The following is a 22,091-nucleotide window of genomic DNA, read 5'->3' as shown; positions in this document are numbered from 1 at the left end:
GCCCAGTCTCCTCTCTATACAGCCCAGTCTCCTCTCTATCCAGCCCAGTCTCCTCTCTATCCAGCCCAGTCTCCTCTCTATACAGCCCAGTCTCCACAGCTGCTCTCTATACAGCCCAGTCTCCTCTCTATCCAGCCCAGTCTCCTCTCTATACAGCCCAGTCTCCTCTCTATCCAGCCCAGTCTCCTCTCTATCCAGCCCAGTCTCCTCTCTATACAGCCCAGTCTCCACAGCTGCTCTCTATACAGCCCAGTCTCCTCTCTATCCAGCCCAGTCTCCTCTCTATACAGCCCAGTCTCCACAGCTGCTCTCTATCCAGCCCAGTCTCCTCTCTATCCAGCCCAGTCTCCTCTCTATACAGCCCAGTCTCCACAGCTGCTCTCTATACAGCCCAGTCTCCTCTCTATACAGCCCAGTCTCCTCTCTATCCAGCCCAGTCTCCTCTCTATACAGCCCAGTCTCCTCTCTATCCAGCCCAGTCTCCTCTCTATACAGCCCAGTCTCCTCTCTATACAGCCCAGTCTCCTCTCTATACAGCCCAGTCTCCACAGCTGCTCTCTATACAGCCCAGTCTCCACAGCTGCTCTCTATACAGCCCAGTCTCCTCTCTATACAGCCCAGTCTCCTCTCTATCCAGCCCAGTCTCCTCTCTATACAGCCCAGTCTCCTCTCTATACAGCCCAGTCTCCTCTCGATACAGCCCAGTCTCCTCTCTATCCAGCCCAGTCTCCTCTCTATACAGCCCAGTCTCCTCTCTATACAGCCCAGTCTCCTCTCTATACAGCCCAGTCTCCTCTCTATACAGCCCAGTCTCCTCTCTATACAGCCCAGTCTCCACAGCTGCTCTCTATACAGCCCAGTCTCCTCTCTATACAGCCCAGTCTCCTCTCTATACAGCCCAGTCTCCTCTCTATACAGCCCAGTCTCCTCTCTATCCAGCCCAGTCTCCTCTCTATACAGCCCAGTCTCCTCTCTATACAGCCCAGTCTCCTCTCTATACAGCCCAGTCTCCTCTCTATACAGCCCAGTCTCCTCTCGATACAGCCCAGTCTCCTCTCTATACAGCCCAGTCTCCTCTCTATCCAGCCCAGTCTCCTCTCTATACAGCCCAGTCTCCACAGCTGCTCTCTATACAGTCCAGTCTCCTCTCTATACAGCCCAGTCTCCTCTCTATACAGCCCAGTCTCCTCTCTATACAGCCCAGTCTCCTCTCTATACAGCCCAGTCTCCTCTCTATCCAGCCCAGTCTCCTCGCTATACAGCCCAGTCTCCTCTCTATACAGCCCAGTCTCCTCTCTATACAGCCCAGTCTCCACAGCTGCTCTCTATACAGCCCAGTCTCCACAGCTGCTCTCTATACAGTCCAGTCTCCTCTCTATACAGCCCAGTCTCCTCTCTATACAGCCCAGTCTCCTCTCTATACAGCCCAGTCTCCTCTCTATACAGCCCAGTCTCCACAGCTGCTCTCTATACAGCCCAGTCTCCTCTCTATACAGCCCAGTCTCCTCTCTATACAGCCCAGTCTCCTCTCTATACAGCCCAGTCTCCTCGCTATACAGCCCAGTCTCCTCTCTATACAGCCCAGTCTCCTCTCTATACAGCCCAGTCTCCTCTCTATACAGCCCAGTCTCCTCTCTATACAGCCCAGTCTCCTCTCTATCCAGCCCAGTCTCCTCTCTATACAGCCCAGTCTCCTCTCTATACAGCCCAGTCTCCTCTCTATACAGCCCAGTCTCCACAGCTAGTCTCTATACAGTCCAGTCTCCTCTCTATACAGCCCAGTCTCCTCTCTATACAGCCCAGTCTCCTCTCTATACAGCCCAGTCTCCTCTCTATACAGCCCAGTCTCCACAGCTGCTCTCTATACAGCCCAGTCTCCTCTCTATACAGCCCAGTCTCCTCTCTATACAGCCCAGTCTCCTCTCTATACAGCCCAGTCTCCACAGCTGCTCTCTATACAGCCCAGTCTCCTCTCTATACAGCCCAGTCTCCTCTCTATACAGCCCAGTCTCCTCTCTATACAGCCCAGTCTCCTCTCTATCCAGCCCAGTCTCCTCTCTATACAGCCCAGTCTCCTCTCTATACAGCCCAGTCTCCTCTCTATACAGCCCAGTCTCCTCTCTATACAGCCCAGTCTCCTCTCTATACAGCCCAGTCTCCACAGCTGCTCTCTATACAGCCCAGTCTCCTCTCTATACAGCCCAGTCTCCTCTCTATACAGCCCAGTCTCCTCTCTATACAGCCCAGTCTCCTCTCTATACAGCCCAGTCTCCTCTCTATACAGCCCAGTCTCCACAGCTGCTCTCTATACAGCCCAGTCTCCTCTCTATACAGCCCAGTCTCCTCTCTATACAGCCCAGTCTCCTCTCTATACAGCCCAGTCTCCTCTCTATCCAGCCCAGTCTCCTCTCTATACAGCCCAGTCTCCACAGCTAGTCTCTATACAGTCCAGTCTCCTCTCTATACAGCCCAGTCTCCACAGCTGCTCTCTATACAGCCCAGTCTCCTCTCTATACAGCCCAGTCTCCTCTCTATACAGCCCAGTCTCCTCTCTATACAGCCCAGTCTCCTCTCTATCCAGCCCAGTCTCATCTCTATACAGCCCAGTCTCCACAGCTGCTCTCTATACAGCCCAGTCTCCTCTCTATACAGCCCAGTCTCCTCTCTATACAGCCCAGTCTCCTCTCTATACAGCCCAGTCTCCTCTCTATACAGCCCAGTCTCCTCTCTATACAGCCCAGTCTCCACAGCTGCTCTCTATACAGCCCAGTCTCCTCTCTATACAGCCCAGTCTCCTCTCTATACAGCCCAGTCTCCTCTCTATACAGCCCAGTCTCAGGGCGGCAGGTAGCTTAGTGGTTAAGAGCGTTGTGCCAGTAACCGAAAGGTCGCTGGTTCTAATCCCCGAGCCGACTAGGTGAAAAATCTGTCGATGTGCCCTTGAGCAAGGCACTTAACCCTAATTGCTCCTGTAAGTCGCTCTGGATAAGAGCGTCTGCTAAATGACCAATTATATTATAATTATATCCTCTCTATACAGTCCAGTCTCTACAGCTGCTCTCTATACAGCCCAGTCTCCTCTCTATACAGCCCAGTCTCCTCTCTATACAGCCCAGTCTCCTCTCTATACAGCCCAGTCTCCTCTCTATACAGCCCAGTCTCCTCTCTATACAGCCCAGTCTCCACAGCTGCTCTCTATACAGCCCAGTCTCCTCTCTATACAGCCCAGTCTCCTCTCTATACATCCCAGTCTCCTCTCTATACAGCCCAGTCTCCTCTCTATACAGCCCAGTCTCCTCTCTATACAGCCCAGTCTCCTCTCTATACAGCCCAGTCTCCTCTCTATCCAGCCCAGTCTCCTCTCTATACAGCCCAGTCTCCTCTCTATACAGCCCAGTCTCCACAGCTGCTCTCTATACAGCCCAGTCTCCTCTCTATACAGCCCAGTCTCATCTCTATACAGCCCAGTCTCCACAGCTGCTCTCTATACAGCCCAGTCTCCTCTCTATCCAGCCCAGTCTCATCTCTATACAGCCCAGTCTCCACAGCTGCTCTCTATACAGCCCAGTCTCCTCTCTATACAGCCCAGTCTCCTCTCTATCCAGCCCAGTCTCCTCTCTATACAGCCCAGTCTCCTCTCTATACAGCCCAGTCTCCTCTCTATCCAGCCCAGTCTCATCTCTATACAGCCCAGTCTCCACAGCTAGTCTCTATACAGTCCAGTCTCCTCTCTATACAGCCCAGTCTCCTCTCTATACAGCCCAGTCTCCACAGCTGCTCTCTATACAGCCCAGTCTCCTCTCTATACAGCCCAGTCTCCTCTCTATACAGCCCAGTCTCCTCTCTATACAGCCCAGTCTCCTCTCTATCCAGCCCAGTCTCATCTCTATACAGCCCAGTCTCCACAGCTGCTCTCTATACAGCCCAGTCTCCTCTCTATACAGCCCAGTCTCCTCTCTATACAGCCCAGTCTCCTCTCTATACAGCCCAGTCTCCTCTCTATACAGCCCAGTCTCCTCTCTATACAGCCCAGTCTCCTCTCTATACAGCCCAGTCTCCTCTCTATACAGTCCAGTCTCCACAGCTGCTCTCTATACAGCCCAGTCTCCTCTCTATACAGCCCAGTCTCCTCTCTATACAGCCCAGTCTCCTCTCTATACAGCCCAGTCTCCTCTCTATACGGCCCAGTCTCCTCTCTATACAGCCCAGTCTCCTCTCTATACAGCCCAGTCTCCTCTCTATACAGCCCAGTCTCCTCTCTATACAGCCCAGTCTCCACAGCTGCTCTCTATACAGCCCAGTCTCCACAGCTGCTCTCTATACAGCCCAGTCTCCTCTCTATACAGCCCAGTCCCCTCTCTATACAGCCCAGTCTCCTCTCTATACAGCCCAGTCTCCTCTCTATACAGCCCAGTCCCCTCTCTATACAGCCCAGTCCCCTCTCTATACAGCCCAGTCTCCTCTCTATACAGCCCAGTCTCCTCTCTATACAGCCCAGTCTCCTCTCTATACAGCCCAGTCTCCTCTCTATACAGCCCAGTCCCCTCTCTATACAGCCCAGTCCCCTCTCTATACAGCCCAGTCTCCTCTCTATACAGCCCAGTCTCCTCTCTATACAGCCCAGTCTCCACAGCTGCTCTCTATACAGCCCAGTCTCCTCTCTATACAGCCCAGGCTCCTCTCTATCCAGCCCAGTCTCATCTCTATACAGCCCAGTCTCCACAGCTGCTCTCTATACAGCCCAGTCTCCTCTCTATACAGCCCAGTCTCCTCTCTATACAGCCCAGTCTCCTCTCTATACAGCCCAGTCTCCTCTCTATACAGCCCAGTCTCCTCTCTATACAGCCCAGTCTCCTCTCTATACAGCCCAGTCTCCTCTCTATACAGCCCAGTCTCCTCTCTATACAGCCCAGTCTCCTCTCTATACAGCCCAGTCTCCTCTCTATACAGCCCAGTCTCCTCTCTATACAGCCCAGTCTCCTCTCTATACAGCCCAGTCTCCTCTCTATACAGCCCAGTCTCCTCTCTATACAGCCCAGTCTCCTCTCTATACAGCCCAGTCTCCTCTCTATCCAGCCCAGTCTCCTCTCTATACAGCCCAGTCTCCTCTCTATACAGCCCAGTCTCCTCTCTATACAGCCCAGTCTCCTCTCTATACAGCCCAGTCTCCTCTCTATACAGCCCAGTCTCCTCTCTATACAGCCAGTCTCCTCTCTATCCAGCCCAGTCTCCACAGCTGCTCTCTATACAGCCCAGTCTCCTCTCTATACAGCCCAGTCTCCTCTCTATACAGCCCAGTCTCCTCTCTATACAGCCCAGTCTCCTCTCTATACAGCCCAGTCTCCACAGCTGCTCTCTATACAGCCCAGTCTCCTCTCTATACAGCCCAGTCTCCTCTCTATACAGCCCAGTCTCCTCTCTATACAGCCCAGTCTCCTCTCTATACAGCCCAGTCTCCACAGCTGCTCTCTATACAGCCCAGTCTCCTCTCTATACAGCCCAGTCTCCTCTCTATACAGCCCAGTCTCCTCTCTATACAGCCCAGTCTCCTCTCTATACAGCCCAGTCTCCTCTCTATACAGCCCAGTCTCCTCTCTATACAGCCCAGTCTCCTCTCTATACAGCCCAGTCTCCTCTCTATACAGCCCAGTCTCCTCTCTATACAGCCCAGTCTCCTCTCTATACAGCCCAGTCTCCTCTCTATACAGCCCAGTCTCCTCTCTATACAGCCCAGTCTCCTCTCTATACAGCCCAGTCCCCTCTCTATACAGCCCAGTCTCCTCTCTATAGATCCCAGTCTCCTCTCTATACAGCCCAGTCTCCTCTCTATACAGCCCAGTCCCCTCTCTATACAGCCCAGTCTCCTCTCTATACAGCCCAGTCTCCACAGCTGCTCTCTATACAGCCCAGTCTCCTCTCTATACAGCCCAGTCTCCTCTCTATACAGCCCAGTCTCCTCTCTATACAGCCCAGTCTCCTCTCTATACAGCCCAGTCTCCTCTCTATCCAGCCCAGTCTCATCTCTATACAGCCCAGTCTCCTCTCTATACAGCCCAGTATCCTCTCTATACAGCCCAGTCTCCTCTCTATACAGCCCAGTCTCCTCTCTATACAGCCCAGTCCCCTCTCTATACAGCCCAGTCTCCTCTCTATACAGCCCAGTCTCCTCTCTATACAGCCCAGTCTCCTCTCTATACAGCCCAGTCTCCTCTCTATACAGCCCAGTCCCCTCTCTATACAGCCCAGTCTCCTCTCTATACAGCCCAGTCTCCTCTCTATACAGCCCAGTCCCCTCTCTATACAGCCCAGTCTCCTCTCTATACAGCCCAGTCTCCTCTCTATACAGCCCAGTCCCCTCTCTATACAGCCCAGTCTCCTCTCTATACAGCCCAGTCCCCTCTCTATACAGCCCAGTCTCCTCTCTATACAGCCCAGTCTCCTCTCTATACAGCCCAGTCTCCACAGCTGCTCTCTATACAGCCCAGTCTCCTCTCTATACAGCCCAGTCTCCTCTCTATACAGCCCAGTCTCCTCTCTATACAGCCCAGTCTCCTCTCTATACAGCCCAGTCTCCTCTCTATACAGCCCAGTCTCCTCTCTATACAGCCCAGTCTCCACAGCTGCTCTCTATACAGCCCAGTCTCCTCTCTATACAGCCCAGTCTCCTCTCTATACAGCCCAGTCCCCTCTCTATACAGCCCAGTCCCCTCTCTATACAGCCCAGTCTCCACAGCTGCTCTCTATACAGCCCAGTCTCCTCTCTATACAGCCCAGTCTCCTCTCTATACAGCCCAGTCTCCTCTCTATACATCCCAGTCTCCTCTCTATACAGCCCAGTCTCCTCTCTATACAGCCCAGTCTCCTCTCTATACAGCCCAGTCTCCTCTCTATACAGCCCAGTCCCCTCTCTATACAGCCCAGTCTCCTCTCTATACAGCCCAGTCTCCTCTCTATACAGCCCAGTCTCCTCTCTATACAGCCCAGTCTCCTCTCTATACAGCCCAGTCTCCACAGCTGCTCTCTATACAGCCCAGTCTCCTCTCTATACAGCCCAGTCTCCTCTCTATACAGCCCAGTCTCCTCTCTATACAGCCCAGTCTCCTCTCTATACAGCCCAGTCTCCTCTCTATACAGCCCAGTCTCCTCTCTATACAGCCCAGTCTCCTCTCTATACAGCCCAGTCTCCTCTCTATACAGCCCAGTCTCCTCTCTATACAGCCCAGTCTCCTCTCTATACAGCCCAGTCTCCACAGCTGCTCTCTATACAGCCCAGTCAGAGACATAGCAACAATGAGTACTGCATACAGTGGTGCAGTAGGACAAATATTCAACATGCAGTGTATCTCCACTTCTCCACCAACTAACTGATATAGAAATTAAAATATATACAGGTTAAAAGTAATGACTAAATGTTCCACCCTTAAATATAGTTGTGAAATGTTATTGTTTTCTTTGATTAGATTACACTCGGTTCCAGCCATTACTATGAGCTGGTCTTCCCCAATTAAAGTGCAACCAGTCACCTGTGGTTTGTGTGCCTGTGTGTAGTCATACCTATGTGCTCTATCTATGGTGTGTGTGTGTGTATGTAGAGTCATATATGCAATAACCATTTTGTATTACAGTATGAAAAAAAATATGTATGCACTCACTAACTGTAAGTCGCTCTGGATAAGAGCGTCTGCTAAATGACTAAAATGTAAATGTAATTAGTACTTTCTTAGTAGTGACTAATTATTACACTCCGAAACTATGTGAGATGTGTTAGAATCTACTACCTGGTAATGTGTGAGTGTAGGACCAGTAAAGATTATGACATTGTGTTACTATTTAGCAGAATATTGTGAGAACGGCGATAACTGAGGAATGAAGGGAGTAGAGAGACTATGATAAGAACATGTATGTGTATGTGTGTATGTGTGTGTGTGTGTGTGTGAACTGATGGTCAGGAGAGCAGTTTTAAAATGGAAAACTACAGCCCGCCTACAGAGGGGTGGGATTTTCGTATGACGTGTGCGTATAAAAATATGTACGACCATTTTGTGGCAGAATTCTCAATGAATAAAGATATCTGACTATTGCAGACTGGGACTCTGTCCGTTTCTGATCCAAAAGCCTTACAACCTTTTGGGAGACGCACAGAGACACTGAAATAGTTAGTTAATAAATTATCTTAACAGCTTGGTCCTTCGAGCCGGATTCCAATACCTGCCTCTGTCATTCCAGGTAACTCTGAAAACCGTCGACGGGCGATTGATACATTCGTAAATAGAAAGTCCTGCCCTTTGACATTAAGGGTTAAAACAGGCCAGAGGACACCTGATTAATGACAGAGACGGTGACGGAATCCAAACCTACATTGAATCTCGGCTGCAAGGAAAAGGTCGGTAGTCTTTATTCATTAATTGGTGAAATTGATTTGAGAACTTGCTAAAATATTGACTGAAGGTTAAACGTCATAATTTAAAGTAGCAAATTGATCAATGCGTAGCCAATTTAAAGTGAAATGTTGGTGGGTCCGTAACGATTCACGGTAATAGGCCATTACCAAAAGAAACGACCCTGTATTCAGAGAACATGTAGTAGATTATAGAACAGTCAACAAAATAACCTGTGATAAAGAAATACAGTGAAAGTAATGTGTGAAGACAAGGTTAATATAACTGAGTAAATTTGGACGGTTTAGATCACTAGGAGAGGGAGAACCCATTTCTGTTGTATGAGACTGTCAGGAATTGTCAAGATTACATTTGAGGGGATAAATTCCTCTGTAACGTTATGAGATAATTCTGGGGGACTAGTCAAGACTACCTATACAGGGAGGGGTGATTCCAGGTGTTGTACTTGTTATATAGAAGAGGTGGCTAAGGGATTTTTAACAGTACCAACCATGGGGGGCAAATCCTCACAAGAGGTCCCAGAATTTACTGGGGACGAGAAATACATGGAAATGCGAGACAAACGAAATGTGTATTATGGACCTAATTGGAGAAAGAAATATGGCTTTACTGGGCGACTTGATGTAATTAAACTGGAATCCATGATTTAAAAAATGCATGTAAATTGTGGTAATGATCTAAAGAAACAGAAAAGAGAGGGCTAGATACAGCCAAGGTGTGGCCCTCTGAGTCTCGAAAGAGAGAGGAGGGTCAGAGAAGGAAAAAGGAAGTCAGAAAGGAAGGTCTAAGATAGAACCCACAGCTCCCCCTGTAGAACGGGTTGGATCCAGATTATACCCCTCCTTGGCAGATTAGGCCTGGAGGGATAATCCAGACAATTAGGTAGGGGTGGTAAGGGGAAGGGTGCCACAGCAGGCTGCCGTTTTGGAGTTTCCACCCCCTTACCAGAACCAAGGGGAAGCTGAGGGAGCACAGAGGGGGGTTGAGGATAAGGCAAAGGAAGATAGTACAGTTGAGGTTCTAACAACATTTTTGGAACAACAGCAGCAACCCAATTGGTCATTGCAGAAATTAGAAAGAGAGAGAGAGAGACGGAAAGAGAAGGCTAAGAAAGTAACTAGAGTACTAGGGTCCAATAGGGGGGTCAAGGGACCGAAGGGGGGAAGACCCAGGCCCCTGAGGAGACTGGAACCCCACAACAAATGGTCCAGTTAGGAGCTGAGCTCAGGAGGGAGTCAGTATGAGTCAGGAGATGAGAGTAGGAGGGGGCCAGTACCCACTGATAGCCTTACCTAATCTATTGGCAGGGAATGAAGGGGCCCCAGCGACCTTAGATGTATACAGGCCATGAACACAGAGGAACGTGGCCCTAGCGGTAGAAGGAACGACCCACCCCAAAACAGGAATAGTAAGGTTTGGGTTGCCGTTAGAGGGCAGTGGGTTTCAGGGGATGCCCAGAAAGACACTGAAATAGTTAGTTAATAAATTATCTTACCACTAACAACACTGGAGATGAAACTAGTGACGGAGGAACTAGAGACTAACTGACCTGTCCCTGTCTCCAACACTCTCTGAACAGCTTCCTGTTGCCAGGGTGTCGGTGGTCTTTGAGCCAGAGCAGTCTGCGTTCATACAACCAGCAGTGGGGGATGTCAGCGTGGAGCTGCAGGGTCTTCTCTAGCTTGGCTACAGGAGGGTCCTCTGTCCCAGTGTTCGGGTTAGGACCTGTCCCAGTCCCAGTGTTCGGGTTAGGACCTGTCCCAGTCCCAGTGTTCGGGTTAGGACCTGTCCCAGTCCCAGTGTTCGGGTTAGGACCTGTCCCAGTCCCAGTGTTCGGGTTAGGACCTGTCCCAGTCCCAGTGTTCAGGTTAGGACCTGTCCCAGTCCCAGTGTTCGGGTTAGGACCTGTCCCAGTCCCAGTGTTCAGGTTAGGACCTGTCCCAGTCCCGGTGTTAGGGTTAGGACCTGTCCCAGTCCCAGTGTTAAGGTTAGGACCTGTCCCAGTCCCAGGCTGCTTCTTCCTCTCGGTCTTCATCTCCCTCTCCTCTGTAGTTGTGCTGGTCGCCTCCAGCTTCAGACTCAGCTTGGCTCCTCGGCTGGCAGGGATTTTGTTCTCAACGACGGATGCTATGATGTCATCCAGGATGTTGGGCATGCTACGGCCACTCTTCCCCGTCTGGAGAGAGGAGATATAGCATTAGAACGTATGGATCAGTATGGAGAAATAATACAACATCATGATATACATCAGAGAAGATCCCATCAGTCTATGAGAGAGACCAGGGGTGTGGACCAGCTGTGTGTTAAGGGATCCCATCAGTCTATGAGAGAGACCAGGGGTGTGGACCAGCTGTGTGTTAAGGGATCCCATCAGTCTATGAGAGAGACCAGGGGTGTGGACCAGCTGTGTGTTAAGGGATCTGATCAGTCTATGAGAGAGACCAGGTGTGTGGACCAGCTGTGTGTTAAGGGATCCCATCAGTCTATGAGAGAGACCAGGGGTGTGGACCAGCTGTGTGTTAAGGGATCCCATCAGTCTATGAGAGAGACCAGGTGTGTGGACCAACTGTGTGTTAAGGGATCCCATCAGTCTATGAGAGAGACCAGGGGTGTGGACCAGCTGTGTGTTAAGGGATCCCATCAGTCTATGAGAGAGACCAGGTGTGTGGACCAACTGTGTGTTAAGGGATCCCATCAGTCTATGAGAGAGACCAGGGGTGTGGACCAGCTGTGTGTTAAGGGATCCCATCAGTCTATGAGAGAGACCAGGTGTGTGGACCAGCTGTGTGTTAAGGGATCCCATCATTTTATTCCCACCATACAGCAAGATAATGGTGTACTGTGTGTCTCTCTCTGTCCCAGCCACGTACCTGTGCTGCGGTGGAGTATACAGGAGCGAAGGCCATGCCAGCATCAGTAGAGCCCAGACGTAGTTTACCAGCGGTGGTAGTCAGGAGGTCCCTTAGAGTAGAGGCCTGTTCTGTGATGTTAGACACCAGACTACTGACATCATGATGCCTGTTAGACACCAGACTACTGACATCATGATGCCTGTTAGACACCAGGCTGCTGACATCATGATGCCTGTTCGACACCAGGCCAGAGGCTTTACAGTGGAGAGACTCCAGGGTGCTGACATCATGATACTCCTTCACCACCTTACCCAGAGGAGATTCCTTGTTTTCTATACCAGAGACAAGAGAACATTATCATCACACACCAGTTAGAACTGACCTCATCTATCACAAGTTAACACATAATCCATCATGACACTATCAAAATAATGACAGAAATATGTATGAATCCACAACACAGCAACACACCAGTTACAATACACCTCAACTACCAAAGACTGCTGTCCAAATGGATAGATATAATAATCCAGTATCTACAGTGGGGAGAACAAGTATTTGATAAACTGCAGATTTTGCAGGTTTTCCTACTTACAAAGCATGTAGAGGTCTGTAATTTTTATCATAGGTACACTTCAACTGTGAGAGACGGAATCTAAAACAGCAATCCAGAAAATCACATTGTATGATTTTTAAGTAATTAATTTGCATTTTATTGCATGACGTAAGTATTTGATCACCTACCAACCAGTAAGAATTCCAGCTCTCAAAGACCTGTTAGTTTTTCTTTAAGAAGCCCTCCTGTTCTCCACTCATTACCTGTATTAACTACACCTGTTTTAACTCGTTACCTATATAAAAGACACCTGTCCACAAACTCAATCAAACAGACTCCAACCTCTCCACAATGGCAAAGACCAGAGAGCTGTGTAAGGACATCAGGGATACAATTGTAGACCTGCACAAGGCTGGGATGGGCTACAGGACAATAGGCAAGCAGCTTGGTGAGAAGGCAACAACTGTTGGCGCAATTATTAGAAAATGGAAGAAGTTCAAGATGACGGTCAATCACCCTCGGTCTGGGGCTCCATGCAAGATCTCACCTTGTGGGGCATCAATGATCATGAGGAAGGAGAGGGATCAGCCCAGAACTACACGGCAGGACCTGGTCAATGACCTGAAGAGAGCTGGGACCACAGTCTCAAAGAAAACCATTAGTAACACACTACGCCGTCATGGATTAAAATCCTGCAGCGCACGCAAGGTCCCCCTGCTCAAGCCAGCGCATGTCCAGGCCCGTCTGAAGTTTGCCAATGACCATCTGGATGATCCAGAGGAGGAATGGGAGAAGGTCATGTGGTCTGATGAGACAAAAATAGAGCTTTTTGGTCTAAACTCCACTCACCGTGTTTGGAGGAAGAAGAAGGATGAGTACAACCCCAAGAACACCATCCCAACCGTGAAGCATGGAGGTGGAAACATCATTCTTTGGGGATGCTTTTCTGCAAAGGGGACAGGACGACTGCACCGTATTGAGGGGAGGATGGATGGGGCCATGTATCGCGAGATCTTGGCCAACAACCGCCTTCCCTCAGTAAGAGCATTGAAGATGGGTCGTGGCTGGGTCTTCCAGCATGACAACGACCCGAAACACACAGCCAGGGCAACTAAGGAGTGGCTCCGTAAGAAGCATCTCAAGGTCCTGGAGTGGCCTAGCCAGTCTCCAGACCTGAACCCAATAGAAAATCTTTGGAGGGAGCTGAAAGTCCGTATTGCCCAGCGACAGCCCCGAAACCTGAAGGATCTGGAGAAGGTCTGTATGGAGGAGTGGGCCAAAATCCCTGCTGCAGTGTGTGCAAACCTGGTCAAGACCTACAGGAAACGTATGATCTCTGTAATTGCAAACAAAGGTTTCTGTACCAAATATTAAGTTCTGCTTTTCTGATGTATCAAATACTTTTGTCATGCAATAAAATGCAAATTAATTACTTAAAAATCATACAATGTGATTTTCTGGATTTTTGTTTTAGATTCCGTCTCTCACAGTTGAAGTGTACCTATGATAAAAATTACAGACCTCTACATGCTTTGTAAGTAGGAAAACCTGCAAAATCGGCAGTGTATCAAATACTTGTTCTCCCCACTGTATTTGCTGCTGGTAGCCTGACAAACTAGACAAACACTTTCTAGACAAAGTTCTCAGTGGGCTGGGCTAACAGTCAGATTGACCAGCAAACAAAGTGCAGTGTCATGTTGAAATCAAATCAAATTTTATTGGTCACATACACGTGTTTAGCAGATGTTATAGCAGGTGTAGCGAAATGCTTGTGCTTCTAGCTCCGACAGTGCAGTAATATCTAACAAGCCATATCTAACCATTTCACAACACATACCCAATACACACAAACCTAAGTAAGGAAAGAATTAAGAATATATACAGTACCCGTCAAAAGTTTGGACACATCTACTCTTTCAAGGGTTTTTCTTTATTTTTACTATTTTCTACATTGTAGAATAATAGTGAAGACATCAAAACTATGAAATAACACATATGGAATCATGTAGTAACCAAAAAAGTGTTAAACAAATCAAAATATGTTTTATATTTGAGATTCTTCAAATAGCCACCCTTTGCCTTGATGACAGCTTTGCACATGCTTGGCATTCTCTCAACCAGCTTCCCCTGTAATGCTTTTCCAACAGTCTTGAAGGAGTTCCCACATATGCTGAGCACTTGTTGGCTGCTTTTCCTTCACTCTGCCGTCCGACTCATCCCAAACCTTTGGTTGAGGTCGGGGGATTGTGGACGCCAGGTCATCTGATGCAGCACTCCATCACTCTCCTTCTTGGTAAAATAGCCCTTACACAGCCTGGAGGTGTGTTGGGTCATTGTCCTGTTGAAAAACAAATGATAGTCCCACTAAGCCCAAACCAGATGGGATGGCGTATCGCTGCAGAATGCTGTGGTAGCCATGCTGGTTAAGCGTGCCTTGAATTCTAAATAAATCACAGACAGTGGCACCAGCAAAGCACCCCCACACCATAACACCTCCTCCTCCATGCTTTACGGTGGGAAATACAAATGCGGAGATCACTCCTTTCACCAACACCGCTTCTCACAAACACACGGAGGTTGGAACCAAACATCTCCAATTTGGACTCCAGACCAAAGTACAAATTTCCACCGGTCTAATGTCCATTGCTTGTATTTCTTGGCCCAAGCAGGTCTCTTCTTCTTATTGGTGTCCTTTAGTAGTGGTTTCTTTGCAGCAATTCGACCATGAAGGCCTGATTCACACAGTCTCCTCTGAACAGTTGATGTTGAGATGTGTCTGTTACTTGAACTCTGTGAAGCATTTATTTGGGCTGCAATTTCTGAGGCTGGTAACTCTACTGAACTTATCCTCTGCAGCAGAGGTAACTCTGGGTCTTCCATTCCTGTGCCAGTCCTCACGACTGCACTTTAAGAAACGTTCAAAGTTCTTGACATTTTCTGTATTGACTGACCATGTCTTAAAGTAATGATGGACTGTCGTTTCTCTTTGCTTATTTGAGCTGTTAGCTTGCCATAATATGGACTTGGTCTTTTACCAAATAGGGCTATCTTCTGTATACCCCCCTACCTTGTCACAACACAACTGATTGGCTCAAATGCATTAAAAAGGAAAGAAATTCCACAAATTAACTTTTAACAAGGCACACCTGTTAATTGAAATGCATTCCAGGTGACTACCTCATGAAGCTGGTTGAGAGAATGCCAAGAGTGTGCAAAGCTGTCATCAAGGCAAAGGGTGGCTACATGATTCCATATGTGTTATTTCATAGTTTTTGATGTCTTCACTATAATTCTACAATGTAAAAAATAGTACAAATAAAGAAAAACCCTTGAAAGAGTAGATGTGTCCAAACTTTTGACTGGTAGTGTACATATATGGACGAGCGATGTCAGAGCGGCATGGACTAAGAGTAGAATCCAGTTATTGTGTAGTAGTCCAGATCTCTCTCTCCGCCGTGTGTGTCTGAGCTAGTGTGATGGGCGTTCTCTCTCTCCGCCGTGTGTGTCTGAGCTAGTGTGATGGGCGTTCTCTCTCTCCGCCGTGTGTGTCTGAGCTAGTGTGATGGGCGTTCTCTCTCTCCGCTGTGTGTGTCTGAGCTAGTGTGATGGGCGTTCTCTCTCTCCGCCGTGTGTGTCTGAGCTAGCGTGATGGGCGTTCTCTCTCTCCCCTGTACCTTTCTTTTCCTCCCGTGACTTCTGTTCAGCTAGATCAGCCAGGAAGTGGAGAGGGCTCTGGGACTCAGGGGGAGGCAGTTTGGAGTCAGAGGAGGTGTCTGAGGCAGGGCTGGAGCCTCCGTTAGTCTCAGCTTTACCCTGACTGGGGTTCAGCTGCCCAGGCTCTGTCTTCACGTTACACAGAGAGATCTTGTTGCTGTGGTTTAACACGTTCTGGAGGACCTGACCAGGAGAGACAGTGGAGAGACAGGTCAACAACAACCAGTAAACAACACGTCACAGACAGAGACAGCAGACACACATCAACAACACGTCACAGACAGAGACAGCAGACACACATCAACAACACGTCACAGACAGCAGACACACATCAACAACACGTCACAGACAGACAGCAGACACACATCAACAACACGTCACAGACAGCAGACACACATCAACAACACGTCACAGACAGCAGACACACATCAACAACACGTCACAGACAGACAGCAGACACACATCAACAACACGTCACAGACAGAGACAGCAGACACACATCAACAACACGTCACAGACAGCAGACACACATCAACAACACGTCACAGACAGCAGACACACATCAACAACACGTCACAGACAGACAGCAGACACACATCAACAACACGTCACAGACAGAGACAGCAGACACACATCAACAACACGTCACAGACAGAGACAGCAGACACACATCAACAACACGTCACAGACAGAGACAGCAGACACACATCAACAACACGTCACAGACAGACAGCAGACACACATCAACAACACGTCACAGACACAGACAGAGACACACATCAACAACACGTCACAGACACAAACAGAGACACACAACAACACGTCACAGACAGAGACACACATCAACAACACGTCACAGACACAGACAGCAGACACACATCAACAACACGTCACAGACAGCAGACACACATCAACAACACGTCACAGACAGCAGACACACATCAACAACACGTCACAGACAGACAGCAGACACACATCAACAACACGTCACAGACAGAGACAGCAGACACACATCAACAACACGTCACAGACAGCAGACACACATCAACAACACGTCACAGACAGCAGACACACATCAACAACACGTCACAGACAGCAGACACACATCAACAACACGTCACAGACAGACAGCAGACACACATCAACAACACGTCACAGACAGACAGCAGACACACATCAACAACACGTCACAGACAGACAGCAGACACACATCAACAACACGTCACAGACAGAGACAGCAGACACACATCAACAACACGTCACAGACAGAGACAGCAGACACACATCAACAACACGTCACAGACAGCAGACACACATCAACAACACGTCAGACAGAGACAGCAGACACACATCAACAACACGTCACAGACAGCAGACACACATCAACAACACGTCACAGACAGACAGCAGACACACATCAACAACACGTCACAGACAGACAGCAGACACACATCAACAACACGTCACAGACAGACAGCAGACACACATCAACAACACGTCACAGACAGAGGTCTAGATTCCAGAGGTCTAACCAGTCTACATTACTGAGCTAACAGACAGAGGTCTAGATTCCAGAGGTCTAACTAGTCTACATTACTGAGCTAACAGACAGAGGTCTAGATTCCAGAGGTCTAACCAGTCTACATTACTGAGCTAACAGACAGAGGTCTATATTCCAGAGGTCTAACCAGTCTACATTACTGAGCTAACAGACAGAGGTCTAGATTCCAGAGGTCTAACCAGTCTACATTACTGAGCTAACAGACAGAGGTCTAGATTCCAGAGGTCTAACCAGTCTACATTACTGAGCTAACAGACAGAGGTCTAGATTCCAGAGGTCTAACCAGTCTACATTACTGAGCTAACAGACAGAGGTCTAGATTCCAGAGGTCTAACCAGTCTACATTACTGAGCTAACAGACAGAGGTCTAGATTCCAGAGGTCTAACTAGTCTACATTACTGAGCTAACAGACAGAGGTCTAGATTCCAGAGGTCTAACCAGTCTACATTACTGAGCTAACAGACAGAGGTCTAGATTCCAGAGGTCTAACCAGTCTACATTACTGAGCTAACAGACAGAGGTCTAGATTCCAGAGGTCTAACCAGTCTACATTACTGAGCTAACAGACAGAGGTCTAGATTCCAGAGGTCTAACCAGTCTACATTACTGAGCTAACAGACAGAGGTCTAGATTCCAGAGGTCTAACCAGTCTACATTACTGAGCTAACAGACAGAGGTCTAGATTCCAGAGGTCTAACCAGTCTACATTACTGAGCTAACAGACAGAGGTCTAGATTCCAGAGGTCTAACCAGTCTACATTACTGAGCTAACAGACAGAGGTCTAGATTCCAGAGGTCTAACCAGTCTACATTACTGAGCTAACAGACAGAGGTCTATATTCCAGAGGTCTAACCAGTCTACATTACTGAGCTAACAGACAGAGGTCTAGATTCCAGAGGTCTAACCAGTCTACATTACTGAGCTAACAGACAGAGGTCTAGATTCCAGAGGTCTAACCAGTCTACATTACTGAGCTAACAGACAGAGGTCTAGATTCCAGAGGTCTAACCAGTCTACATTACTGAGCTAACAGACAGAGGTCTAGATTCCAGAGGTCTAACCAGTCTACATTACTGAGCTAACAGACAGAGGTCTAGATTCCAGAGGTCTAACCAGTCTACATTACTGAGCTAACAGACAGAGGTCTAGATTCCAGAGGTCTAACCAGTCTACATTACTGAGCTAACAGACAGAGGTCTAGATTCCAGAGCAGGACAGAGGATAAATCACAGCGTTTGGCAGTACTGGAAACAAGAAGCTGAGTCCCAAATACCACCTTATCCCCCATGTAGTGAATATGGTATCAGAGGGCACTGGTCAAAAATAGTGCACTATGTAGTAAATAGGGAGCTATTTGGGACGCGTGAGAAACAGAGCGGCAGCAGCAGCGTAGTTCCATACCTGAGAGACTCCGTTGATAGCAGGCAGCTTGTTGAGGATGGTGTTGTGTTTCCCAGTACAGACACAGTGGGACTTGATGCTGTATTTCTCCCTGAACATATGCATGGCGCTCACCAGGTCTGTCAGAACTACAGAGCAGAAACAAACCCAACCACTATTCATTATTACACAGTTCTGTCTGCATGTACAGGTACATTGTGTTATTGTCAGAGAAGAACAATGGAAAACTACGTATGAAAATAAAACTGTGAAACCAAGTCAAATAAAATAAAGTCTGCTTCTCTGGCTTCAGAACCCAGTGTATGTTTCTAGTTTACATATCAAACTTCCAGTTCCTCCAGCAAGCCTTAATCACACTGACACAGTAGAACCACTGAAACACCGTAGGCTTTGTCAGTGCTCTCCAGACATCGCTCTGTTATTCAGAGCAGTCGGACTTTAGGGGGGCTAGCCCATGTGTGCGTCCCAAACAGCAACATATTCCCTATATAGGGCACCAGGAAGGGAATAGGAAACCTTTTCAGACGCAGCTTTTAGTTTGATCTGTGGACTGTGTCCTATGTTGTACTTTAACTGTGTTGTAACTGAGTCCTGTGTTGAGTTGTAGTTTAACTCTGTGTTGTAACTGAGTCCTGTGTTGAGTTGTAGTTTAACTCTGTGTTGTAACTGAGTCCTGTGTTGAGTTGTAGTTTAACTCTGTGTTGTAACTGAGTCCTGTGTTGAGTTGTAGTTTAACTCTGTGTTGTAACTGAGTCCTGTGTTGAGTTGTAGTTTAACTCTGTGTTGTAACTGAGTCCTGTGTTGAGTTGTAGTTTAACTCTGTGTTGTAACTGAGTCCTGTGTTGAGTTGTAGTTTAACTCTGTGTTGTAACTGAGTCCTGTGTTGAGTTGTAGTTTAACTCTGTGTTGTAACTGAGTCCTGTGTTGAGTTGTAGTTTAACTCTGTGTTGTAACTGAGTCCTGTGTTGAGTTGTAGTTTCCCTTCTCCTCCTAGCTGAATAATGAAAGCTATTTCAGCCCTGGCTGAGGTCCAGACCGAGAGAGAGGAACAGAAAGCATTGGTTAACCCTGGCTGAGGTCCAGACAGAGAGAGAGGGGAACAGAAAGCATTGGTTAACCCTGGCTGAGGTCCAGACAGAGAGAGAGGAACAGAAAGCATTGGTTAACCCTGGCTGAGGTCCAGACAGAGAGAGGGGAACAGAAAGCATTGGTTAACCCTGGCTGAGGTCCAGACAGAGAGAGAGGAACATAAAGCATTGGTTAACCCTGGCTGAGGTCCAGACAGAGAGAGAGGAACAGAAAGCATTGGTTAACCCTGGCTGAGGTCCAGACAGAGAGAGAGGAACAGAAAGCAGTGGTTAACCCTGGCTGAGGTCCAGACAGAGAGAGAGGAACAGAAAGCATTGGTTAACCCTGGCTGAGGTCCAGACAGAGAGAGAGGAACAGAAAGCATTGGTTAACCCTGGCTGAGGTCCAGACAGAGAGAGAGGAACAGAAAGCAGTGGTTAACCCTGGCTGAGGTCCAGGCAGAGAGAGAGGAACAGAAAGCATTGGTTAACCCTGGCTGAGGTCCAGACAGAGAGAGGAACAGAAAGCATTGGTTAACCCTGACTGAGGTCCAGACAGAGAGAGAGGAACAGAAAGCATTGGTTAACCCTGGCTGAGGTCCAGACAGAGAGAGGAACAGAAAGCATTGGTTAACCCTGGCTGAGGTCCAGACAGAGAGAGGAACAGAAAGCATTGGTTAACCCTGGCTGAGGTCCAGACAGAGAGAGGAACAGAAAGCATTGGTTAACCCTGGCTGAGGTCCAGACAGAGAGAGGAACAGAAAGCATTGGTTAACCCTGGCTGAGGTCCAGACAGAGAGAGAGGAACAGAAAGCATTGGTTAACCCTGGCTGAGGTCCAGACAGAGAGAGGGGAACAGAAAGCATTGGTTAACCCTGGCTGAGGTCCAGACAGAGAGAGAGGAACAGAAAGCATTGGTTAACCCTGGCTGAGGTCCAGACAGAGAGAGAGGAACAGAAAGCATTGGTTAACCCTGGCTGAGGTCCAGACAGAGAGAGAGGAACAGAAAGCATTGGTTAACCCTGGCTGAGGTCCAGACAGAGAGAGGAACAGAAAGCATTGGTTAACCCTGGCTGAGGTCCAGACAGAGAGAGGAACAGAAAGCATTGGTTAACCCTGGCTGAGGTCCAGACAGAGAGAGAGGAACAGAAAGCATTGGTTAACCCTGGCTGAGGTCCAGACAGAGAGAGAGGAACAGAAAGCATTGGTTAACCCTGGCTGAGGTCCAGACAGAGAGAGAGGAACAGAAAGCATTGGTTAACCCTGGCTGAGGTCCAGACAGAGAGAGGAACAGAAAGCATTGGTTAACCCTGGCTGAGGTCCAGACAGAGAGAGGAACAGAAAGCATTGGTTAACCCTGGCTGAGGTCCAGACAGAGAGAGAGGAACAGAAAGCATTGGTTAACCCTGGCTGAGGTCCAGACAGAGAGAGGGGAACAGAAAGCATTGGTTAACCCTGGCTGAGGTCCAGACAGAGAGAGAGGAACAGAAAGCATTGGTTAACCCTGGCTGAGGTCCAGACAGAGAGAGAGGAACAGAAAGCATTGGTTAACCCTGGCTGAGGTCCAGACAGAGAGAGAGGAACAGAAAGCATTGGTTAACCCTGGCTGAGGTCCAGACAGAGAGAGGAACAGAAAGCATTGGTTAACCCTGGCTGAGGTCCAGACAGAGAGAGGAACAGAAAGCATTGGTTAACCCTGGCTGAGGTCCAGACAGAGAGAGAGGAACAGAAAGCATTGGTTAACCCTGGCTGAGGTCCAGACAGAGAGAGAGGAACAGAAAGCATTGGTTAACCCTGGCTGAGGTCCAGACAGAGAGAGAGGAACAGAAAGCAGTGGTTAACCCTGGCTGAGGTCCAGACAGAGAGAGAGGAACAGAAAGCACTGGTTAACCCTGGCTGAGGTCCAGACAGAGAGAGGAACAGAAAGCATTGGTTCCTACCAGTTCCAGGGATAATCTGTGTTGGCATCAGGTACTTGTGACCGTGCTGCTGCCCCTTCACACACTTCAGCCAGGAATACAGCTCTTTGTCTGGAGGGACAACAGAACACACATTACTACCCTCCAACCCTGGCAGGGCTCAATGGAAACCATGCATGGCTGGAGGGACAACAGGACACACATTACTACCCTCCAACCCTGGCAGGGCTCAATGGAAACCATGCATGGCTGCATCCCCAATGACACCCTATTCCCTATATAGTGCACTACTTCTGACCAGAGCCCTATGGCACCCTATTCCCTATATAGTGCACTACTTTAGACCAGGGCCCTATGACACCCTATTCCCTATATAGTGCACTACTTTAGACCAGAGCCCTATGACACCCTATTCCCTATATAGTGCACTACTTTAGACCAGAGCCCTATGACACCCTATTCCCTATATAGTGCACTACTTCTGACCAGAGCCCTATGGCACCCTATTCCCTATATAGTGCACTACTTCTGACCAGAGCCCTATGACACCCTATTCCCTATATAGTGCACTACTTCTGACCAGGGCCCTATGGCACCCTATTCCCTATATAGTGCACTAC

At 48.5% G+C, this 22,091-nt stretch overlaps 1 protein-coding gene across 1 annotated transcript in view; it reads right to left on the bottom strand.

The window, feature by feature from the left end:
* Positions 1 to 9,948: 9,948 nt before the first annotated feature.
* The window catches only part of LOC311120991 (putative JmjC domain-containing histone demethylation protein 2C), a gene marked incomplete at both ends in the record, with an annotated part of 113,381 nt that continues 101,238 nt past the window's right edge, over positions 9,949 to 22,091 (bottom strand). Inside the window, 5 exons of the mRNA XM_084195541.1 lie at positions 9,949 to 10,575; positions 11,270 to 11,583; positions 15,482 to 15,704; positions 18,486 to 18,613; positions 21,493 to 21,582. Of these exons, the coding sequence (XP_084051667.1) occupies positions 9,949 to 10,575; positions 11,270 to 11,583; positions 15,482 to 15,704; positions 18,486 to 18,613; positions 21,493 to 21,582 (1,382 nt within the window). The remainder of the gene's footprint in view (positions 10,576 to 11,269; positions 11,584 to 15,481; positions 15,705 to 18,485; positions 18,614 to 21,492; positions 21,583 to 22,091) is intronic.

This window comes from Coregonus lavaretus (assembly GCF_964263955.1).
Source record: "Coregonus lavaretus genome assembly, contig: HAP1_SCAFFOLD_1327, whole genome shotgun sequence".
NCBI lineage: Eukaryota > Metazoa > Chordata > Actinopteri > Salmoniformes > Salmonidae > Coregonus > Coregonus lavaretus.
The sequence above is the reverse complement of the archived record's forward strand: the minus strand, read 5'-3'. Positions and strand labels throughout refer to the sequence as shown.